At 38.6% G+C, this 10,214-nt stretch overlaps 1 protein-coding gene across 2 annotated transcripts in view; it reads left to right on the forward strand.

Annotated features, from left to right (window-relative positions):
• LOC105264500 (glycosyltransferase-like protein LARGE2) overlaps positions 1–8,344 on the forward strand; it is a 71,901-nt gene extending 63,557 nt beyond the window's left edge. For both annotated transcript variants that reach the window (XM_011301418.1, XM_011301419.1), the window contains 4 exons: positions 6,178–6,374; positions 6,849–7,121; positions 7,987–8,079; positions 8,146–8,344. In XM_011301418.1, the coding sequence (XP_011299720.1) occupies positions 6,178–6,374; positions 6,849–7,121; positions 7,987–8,079; positions 8,146–8,242 (660 nt within the window). In that variant the 3' untranslated portion in view covers positions 8,243–8,344. The remainder of the gene's footprint in view (positions 1–6,177; positions 6,375–6,848; positions 7,122–7,986; positions 8,080–8,145) is intronic.
• Positions 8,345–10,214: the final 1,870 nt, after the last annotated feature.

Below are 10,214 nucleotides of genomic sequence, written 5' to 3' on the forward strand. Positions count from 1 at the left end.
TACAGATCGACTCAAAATCAACCGCTGAGGCGATTTACCCACCGCTGTAAAGACATTTTTTTTTACTCCATCGGTCATTTTGAAGAAGGGTTAATCAGGGTGAAAAAAAAGGTCGAAATTTATAGGTACAGATCGACTCAGAATCACCCCCTGAGTCGATTGACCCATCCCTGTGGAGAAATTTTTTTTTACCCCTGTACAGACTTTTACCCCGTCGGGCATTTTGGGAATGTGTTAATGAGGGTGTAAAAACCCCCCATTTTATCCAGAAGCATCTTATCCCTTCACCTTAAAACCTCCCACTTTCCTGCAAGCATTCATCCCATTTTCATCCCTTCACTTCACCCCTAACCATGGCTTCAAACACCATGTTTATAAACGCACCCCTTTCTCAGTCCCAGTTTCACCCTTCCACCCACCCTCTATCTTGACGCATCTGTCTAACCCCTAATTTAGAAATTCACCCTCCCAGCACCATTTATTCCTATCCCCCCATTGGGATATTATCCCCCCAAAAGTGCCCCTCTTTCATACGCTCCTGATCACTTCTGCCGTGAAACTCATTTTTGCCTCTCCGAGATTGAGCGGCCACACTATTGCCATCTGTCTAAACTTCGTTTCCCTAAAATTGACAGCTGATCGCTTCGTATTCACCAACCTGAATTCCGGGCGTTCAGTGCATCGAATCTTTCCGGGAAAAATCGCGAAAAAAGTAATAATTGTGTTCACGGGCCGGTAATTGGGTCTCGCGAGTGAGAAGTGGATGTGTGAATTGTGGGGAGTGTTTTTATTCCGCAGTGATTGAGCCGCCATATTTTTCCCCAAACGATCATTGGAGAATTCATCTTGGTGAAATCTAGGGGGTCTCTTTGAATGTAATTTAACGTTCATTCCTCAATTTCCCACCCCTGAGACCTAATTACCGGCCCGGCAAAAATAATTATCTGTCGATTGAGCCTACCATTATATTTTTTGAGGGCCTACAGGGGCTGGCATTTAGTTACCCGTAAAACGCGTTTTTTCTAGGGAATTTCCTAGGGACATGTCAGGCAAAAATCCCTCCACTCGGGCTTTAAAGTACTCGAATAGGATATCTATACAATATTGGATGAGAATTGAGTCAGTCATAGGGTCACCTTTTGCTGGAGGCCAAGACTTCAGCTTCATCATTTTCTGGGATTAATGCTGGGCGATATGTAATTTGTCTGGGACGAGACAGAACTTGACTCGATGCAAATGGTATTGTTGTTATTATGATTGACGGAAATTCGGTAAAATGTTGGAATCAACACGAGTTTGTCAGTAAAATGTTACTTTTTCAATTGATATTGAACAATGACGCTGTATCCAGCGTCTATAACCCAGCAACTATGAAAATCCGGAAAAAATCTGCACTAATTATTGGTCCTTCAACATCCGCAATAACGAAATGTTGAGTGAAATGCTCTTCAAATCGAAATAAGGTAATGAAACAGTATAGTGTATCAGTATGTATTTACGTGCGTGCCGTATGCATACAGCACGTACTCCGTTCAAACTGGCATCCAAGTAACCAAGATTCGATCCGAGCACACAATGGGCCAGTGAATCGAAGGCTTGTCTGAAATCAGCAAAGAGAGTATGGACTTGCCACTGACGAATTTTATACGAAAAATGGTCAGTTCGACTTAAGACAGAATTACTAAATGAATGATTTGGTCAGAAACTGGGAGGTTCAAAGGTAGAGTTATGTGTTTGGAACTGGATTCGTTGAAATTCTTAGATATGTTCTGTTGAAACCTAAATTGAATTTGGAAGACGAAAATAATTGATTTTGCCATCTATGTGAATTAATTAAATTCTGCGAAGCTAGTTATTTTTTAAATATATTTTTGGCCAGCATTTCTCAATGAATGGAAACCATGGGAAGGCGGTAGACGTATTCCGTCGGGAAAAATAATGGACGGGCACTAAAGGGCAATATTAATTAAAAGGGATCTGCCAAGTTTACTAAAAAATAATTTTGAAAATACGTACCGAACCTTTCATTGGATTGAATAAAAGTTATAGGCAATGCTATGTTGTTCTTTTACTATTTTCTAGTAAACTTGGCTAATCTCTTTAATATCGCTCTTTAGTGCCCTCCAATAATTTTTTCTGCCCACATGCGCCGAAAGTGAGCATTCTAACCGAACGAAGTGAGTATGAGTATGTAGGCAGAACAATCGTATTCAACACTCGGGAGGAAACACAGACAAGCATTCCCCACCTGCAAAATTACTACCCGAGCCGAAGGCTTGTCTACTTTTCCTCTCTAGGGGAGAAATATACTATTCCTCTATTTTTTCATTATTTTATACTAAATTTTAATACATTTTAGGCTAAAAAGATGAAATTAAACAAAAAGATAACATTCTATAGATAGTCCATATGGGTGTTAATCAATTTTATTGCTTGAATAAATGATTGCGGGAGTACTGGAGCATGACATTGTCGAATTTCTTCATCCCCTCTGAAATTTAACACTTTTTTTCTGACATTTCATTAGTAACCTCAGCTTTCATAATAAATAAAAACGTAATGGAAATGGAAAAGGGAATTTTTCTATTCTTGACTCGTTTCCCTGCTTTTCATTTCCTTCAGCGGAATTTCTCCCCTTTCCCTTTTCTTTTGTTAAGGGTTACCGCCACTTCGGTTGATTTCAGAGTAGGAGCATGGTTCAGGGGAGCAGGGCCGTAAAGGCCCATTACCTGATAGTGTGCTCTCGTCTACCCTTTGTTATGCACTAATGGAGGTTGAGAGCACGACTTGCTCTCAAAGCATAGGTTGCTCGGCCTTGTTCTAAATTGGTGACATAAAAATACAAAAGCCAACCCTTTTAATGGACGATTGTGTGTGACCTTGGGCAGGGAGTAAATATATGAATTTTCCCGTCGAAGGCACGAAAATCAGGAACTTCATTCTCGTCTAACCATTAAGGGGAACTTGCTATGATTTACGGGTGGATCTGAAATAATAAGGGGGAGGGGGGTTTGAATGATTACTCGGGGAGGGGTCTATAGAGATTAAACTTTACTCTTTTCACGTTTCCTTTCAACAAATATCTATACAACAAATAATCAAGGCCTTTTGCCTACTAACTAATTAACTCGAGGGTGGGGGTAAGGCTAACTCACTTGCGGCTACGCGAACAATATAACAAAAAAAAGGGGGTGACTCTACCTTTGAAAAAAGGGAGAAGTGAGGGGGGCCAACTGTAAAAGTAATAATTAATAGGGGACTTGAATTACAAAGAAAATGAATTTACTGGAGGCTCACCGTTGGGGGGAAATTATATTCAGGGGCCGGGAAACTCGTTGGGGCAGGGAATAAAAATGGGGCACTCACGGGGAATGGTGTCCTCAGAATTCTTTCGGTTTTCCACTGGGCTTATGCCTCCTTCCTTCCTTCTCTCTCTCTCTCTCTCCACTCTCTCCGTATATCCTCTCCACAATAGTTTTCCTCCTCACATTCTTTCCAATATAGTTCCTCTCACACACGAAAATAGTTCCTCTTCTCACAATAGTTCGCCTCCTCACATTCTTTCCAATAGTTCCTCTCACAGTATTTCTCAAAATAGTTCCTCCAATAACTCCTTTTGCACACTAATTCCTTTCCTCACACTTTGTCTCTTCACGATTTGTCAGGGTCTTTTCACAGGGTCTCTTCGGGGTAACTCTTTTACTTTACGGGGCAGTGACTCGTGGGGCAGATGTGGCACGAGTGATTTCTTTCAATCATCCTCACCTTTTTCACTCGATTACGGCGAAAATCCGTGCTAATCGGGGGTAATCGTGATTGTGTGTTCTTTTCCGCCTTTCGACATGGGGGACTCGCTCGAGGGCTGTCTCTTTCTTCCGGGATCACGTGGGGTCCTCTTCCTTGATGCGTGAGTGCTAGGGCAAGAGGGAGTAGGGGCGGGGGTAAGGAATATCTGAGGATGGATTGTCCAACGGTGGCAAAACGATTAACTTAAATCTAACTTAGCCTAAGAAAAAAAAAGATGTATTAATTAGGCGGCAGGGGGGGCGCAAAATTCTGCCTCGTCACATGTGATATACTGGAATGATATGTAATATTCGACCGTATTTTGGCGATACGTGAACAATACTCGTGCAATTTCAACGTATGGCAAAAATCGATTAAAATGATTACTTTTCCGTTTTCATTAATAATAAAAATAGTGAAGGATAGAACTGGGATTACCGCTAATAAATGGTAAGTAGGCTCGAGATTTTCGTTTAATGATGATACTCAATGGAAATAGTATATACCACTTAGCACACAATTTCTTAGGATTTCTAAATTAACTCATGAGGAATTTGCAGATGAATTCCTTAGAAATTTGCAGATGAATTCCTTAGGAAATAATGAGCAATCCTCCCCAAATCCCGAGGAATCCCTCTGAAAATCCTAAGGAATTCCCAAGGAATCCCCCTCCAAAACTAAAAAATTCCTCTGGAATTCTTAAAAGGAATACATAGAGGATTTTGAACAAGACCCACGCATGTTGTTACTCTATGCTATATGCATTTCCCGACGTCTCTCACACGCTGTTGTCATATCTCAGTCGACATCTACCACTCACACTTACGTGACATAACTCAGCCCTCTCATGGGCCCTCGTTCATTTTTAATTATTTAAAATTGGTTGAGTAAATTTTTTTTTTCCTATTTTTCTAGTGTTCAGGAGGGGTCCCTGAACGCGTGGTCGGGAGGTTTACACTTATTATGTTACACCCTGTATATACCTAAGTTGAGATCGCAAATTTTTATTTTTGACATTTAGATTTACAATACTTGAGAGGAAAATAATAATTGCCAAAAGCGATTTCCGAAATATATTTTCCGAGATTTTTCAATTTTTCAATTTAAAACTTAAAATTAAAAACTGAAATTTCTCGCTAATTGTGGCGAGCCAGTCATTTTTATCTGACTGGTCCGCCACGCTACGTGGCTGACGGGAGTATCGTTGCTACTGGGACTTATTCGCAGACAAAGGTCCTACAGGTTAGCAAACCCTGGTGCGTTGTGCCAGTTCTTCTAAGGGAAAGGATAATACGGGGGAAGGAGTTACCCAGCGGTGTCGTAACAAATCGAAACCTCAGAGTAATAAAAGAAAATTGGATGAATAAATGGTAAATGTGTAGTTCAGGTCCACCATTCTGGATGTGTATTATTTGGTTGGATGGGTTTCCGTCGCCCGATTAAGGATCTGGTCACCTTTTTATCCGGAAACAATTAGTGTGGAAGATATAACATTTAATACACCGCTCTCTGCGTAATCCAGGACCACGACGAAGACGTGGCGGTGTGTTGGCCCCAAAGACACCACATCTTCGCGCATTTGAAGACAATGGACACACAGAAAGATGAATTTATCTAATAGTCCTGAGCGCTTCACTAAAATTCTGAATTCACCTCAGCCGACTATCTACCATCGCTGAATGAACACCACGAGTGATTTATCCGCCGCTACCCTTTTGTAGCTATTCAAAATATTGAATTTAATGTCACTCACTCGTCGCGTCAACAGCGACAGCATTTAAGGAATTTGAGAGACAACAGAATTTACCTCGGCACTATTTTTCGATGTATTTCCCTCCTTGTTGTTTCTTACTCTCTTCTTTCGTCTTGTTCTGGGTAACTGAGAGGATAAGAATGGATTTTCTGTCAAAGAAATTAATATTTCAATAATTTTTGTTTTTTGGTGGACCTAAACCATACATTTACCGAGTAAATTAATTAGGGGCTAGTGGGCGGGGCTGAAAAATCTGCCTTATCACAAAGTACATATTGATATAGTTTTCAAAATTCGCATCGTATTTTCCATTCATAAGTAAAATGAAAAAAGCAACAGGTGCTGAGAAGTACGAACATGTCTCATGTCTCACAGCATAGATTGTTTCAACAATATCGATGTTCCCGTAAAACTAACCAATTTTAAGCACAAAAAAAATATCGAGAAACTCTTCGTATATGAAAGAAAATTGTTGTGAATGCAATACTGCGTCATTTTTAGCCTATACTTTCTTATTATCGTAATTAATACACACTCAAAAGTAGAAACAATATTCATTGATTTGATTTTACTGTATTCAATCATTTTATTAATTGTAAATTGGAAAGTTCCACCAGATAAAGTTGTCAAAATTTCAGGAATATTACCCTGTGAATTACCTGAGAAACATCGCAATATCCAGGGTTTCTACACCATATATATTCCAGGTAGATGTAGATTTCCTCCCCCAAGTGGATCTTTATGAGAATCTGCAATTGTATATGATGAAATTAAATCTCACTGAGGTAGACAAAACGGCTCTAATAGTTGCAGCATTCGAGACTCAACGTTACAGGTAATAAAGAAAGGCGGAATGAATGAGCGTTTTGTTTGATTCATAAATTAGACATTAATAAGCTGGTCGATATTAAATTGTAATTTTTGAGGACTTCATATGCATTTATTCGTTGGTACAACGGAAAATTTAATCTGAGTAAAATATTAATAAATACTTTTACCACTATACGAATTTTCAAAAAGAACAACGTTTTGTAGCTGTATAAGTTACCCTTCGCATGTTTCATAACCTTTTTTATAAGAAGTATTCTTAACGACAACTTCTCAAGATCACTTGCTTCAGAAGATGAATTTTTACATATACTATATAGATTTCAGAAGGCAACGGTAATGCCATAGTCGATTTTAGGAATGGGTTAATATTTAAATGAAACTCCGTTGTGGTTGAGATAATTTAATCCTGCGTATTGTATAGAGATGAATTTATTCAGCTCCAAGCTTTCTCTTAATTATCTTGATGATAATGTTCAAGGTTCACATTTCCGACTAATAAAGATGAACTTCTGAAATATCTGAATTATGGAATACTGTATACATTTCGTTATCATGTTTGGACGAGAGGTCATGCAGCAACGAATTATAATCTTTGGAAGGTGGCGGTTGATCCATACGAAGTTACGTGGGAACCGGATTTTGAGCCTTACATCGTAGTATCCAAATCCACGCCGCTATATGACCAAAGGTTTATCGGATTTGGCTGGAATAAAGTCTCGTACATCACACACTTAACTGCTCTGGGGTACAAGTACGTATAAACATACTTCCATCGATGGTTATACCGTTTACAAATATAAATATTTGAACAACAGTCATCATCAAATCAAAAATTGTTTAAAAAGAAGTACATAATTTCCTCAAACATCTAGATATTAAGGCATTTGTTTTTTTCGAAGTGCTACAGGAGAATATTCATCGGCTGAAGATACATTTAAAGAGTAGAAAATAGTCACGTAAATGGCATGAACATCTGAACATGGGAATGATTACTTTATCGAATCCTCTATTTAAAAAAATCGTGCTCAAATTGTTATATGCCTCAGTTATTATTTTGCTAAATGACCCTTCCCCTCCAGTTCATGCAGTAGTACCCTGAGTGTTGAAACGGTAATTTATGCTGCAAGGGCTCAAAAATATTTTCGGACGGTATTTCATCAAAATCCACACCGAAGACGCGGATTTTTATTTAAATATGTTGACTAGCAAGTTTTTCAGGTTTCAAAATATCTTCTTACAAAAATTATCACTATCGTTTCTTTGCAGGACAGGTTAAGACAAATATTCGATAATTTCTCCAATTGGAATTTTAATCACTGGTCGATATTTGATGCTAACATGGTACAAACTAACCTTCTCACTTCAAGTAAAATTTTTTAAAAACTGCTTTACTCACATGTATATCTTTTCGAATTGTTACATTGTATTCTTTTTCCCAATCCCCTCTGTACCACAATTATGCCAAGGGCCGCAGGGAAAAACCTCATCGGTCAAAATTTTGATGCCATGTGACATGTGGCATCAAATACCGCTCCATTGGCTGCCATTCCGATTGGAGAAATCATCAACATGCATTCAACCTATTACCGGAATACAAGTTAACTGACGATTTCTAGATACGTTGTATTGCCGAATGTGTTTATTATTCATCGACCCCACGGCCCTAGTGCAGATATTGGAAAATTTCGAACAGATCCATTGTACCGCAGGTAATTATTATCATGACAATTAAATCTTGTTTCTACAATTAGCTTAAAATCCCATTATATTTCCAGATGTTTGAAGAGGCTTAAAGATGAATTTATAGATGAGCTGATTACCAATTATGGCACGGCAGCCATTTCCAGAATAAAAAAAATGACCAAAGCATAATCGAAATAGACTGTGAGATTAATTTCATATGGTAAAAGAATGTAAAAATAAGTATATTGTATTATAACAGAATTTGAATTAAAAATAGAATTTTTTCCTGGGCCCGAAATTCCTCTAAATACTAGAATGAAGTGTTACACTTCTCACAATAATCCTCCACCCTTCTTCAACACTAGTCTTCCAAAAACTCCTCCACAAATCTCTCCTCAAAGTAATCCTCCAGAAAATATTTTCCACAATCTTCACGCGACAACCCTCGAAAATTATCTTTCACACTCTCCACGCAATAGGTGTTCATAATCTCCACACACAGATGTTCATAATCTCAGAAAATACAAAATACACTGCTTCACAACAATTTTCCTCAAAAACTCTCAACACTTTAATGGGGCAGTGACTCGTGGGCAGCTGTGGCACGACGGTACGAGTGCGGCTTGCTAGACGGGAAAGACTGGATCCTGGTATGCCCTCCACAAAATTATGGTATCAAGGAATGGTAAGGTAGAAACCGTTTAAACTCTGCGACATTTGAAAGAACGACCTAATCGTCTTCACATTTTCTATGAATAGTTTATTACCTTAAATATAGGATATCTACGGGTAAAATTTGGGATATCACTTACAGAATAATTAAAATTGGATAAACTCTCGATATAAAATGAAGAAAAGTATAAAAATCAGACAAACGTTATCTCATCATCAGACTCGTCACTCGGCTGCTGTTTTCCAACTGATCCGTCTGTACTCTCATTAACAACTACAAAGGAAGCAGAGGTACAAGGCTGCTGCCTAATAGTCTTCATCTCCTTATTTCTCTTATCGTCTCCATACAAATTTGAACTTTTCATCCTGGACAACATATCTTGGGATGGCATGAATTTCGAGCTTCCTCCCGCTGATTTCACGTTCTGACTTGATAGAACTAAGCCGTTAATAGTATTAACAATCAATTTGTTCCTTGCCTTGGTCTTGATTAAATTAACTTTGGAGAAAATACGTTCACTATCGGCATTAGAATATGGGAGGCATAAGATTTGCAATACAACCGCAGAAAGATTACGGAATAGATAAACACCTCCGTCATCATCATTCTTCACGGCTGATAGCTCGCTCCAAAATGCATCCGTTTCCAATCCAGCAAGGTGGTGATTTTGCTCTTCGACATATGAATGTAAAGGAAATCCACGCCATTCATTGTCAATGGCTTGAAAATCAGCATTTTTGCAAATCCTTGGTAGCGATGAGAGTAATGGAGCAAGAGTAGGTACTGTATCTCTGAGAGTTTGGGATAAGGTAGCAGCAGGCTTGAAAACTCTAATTTTATTCAAGACAGGGTTCTCAAAATCATAGCGTTTCTTGATTTCAAGACATCCTGCAATTAAAAAATTTCTTCATCTGTCATGGAAAAATTTCGTCAAATCATTCTCTTCAATGAAAACATGCATTTCATTCATGACGTGAACACCCAAATATATCTGCGAATTTGGGAGAAAGTGTGAACTCTCTTCAGGATTTATTTCTGACAAATCTGTTGAAACTACGTAACTCCTCTTCATGTACGAGCAAAGAAGCTCTCTGTAGAGTTCTGTCATTTTATCATGCACGTCTGTTATGACCACTTTACTTGACTGGAAGTATTGATTGACACGTGAGAAGAGTGGTAGCACTCATTTCAGGAAAAAGAAATACAGCTTATTGAAAGGATCATGTAAGGCATTATAAATAGTCTCAGCTATCACCAGCTTTTCCTGAAATCTGTGCTCTGTGAAATATAATTCTAACGCTGACCACTGCTCCAGCATTCTCTCCACCACTGCGCTCATTGATAGCCAACGAGTTTGAGAAGGGTGCAACAATGAATGAACAGGAGAGTCTGTGAAAACTTGAAATTGAGAGAATCCAGATAATCTCTTAGCACATGCATGGAAAAAATGATAGACATTTCGAGCTAAGTCTTCAACTGTACGAGGTA

Source organism: Fopius arisanus, unplaced genomic scaffold (genome assembly GCF_000806365.1).
Source record: "Fopius arisanus strain USDA-PBARC FA_bdor unplaced genomic scaffold, ASM80636v1 scaffold00022, whole genome shotgun sequence".
Classification (NCBI taxonomy): domain Eukaryota; kingdom Metazoa; phylum Arthropoda; class Insecta; order Hymenoptera; family Braconidae; genus Fopius; species Fopius arisanus.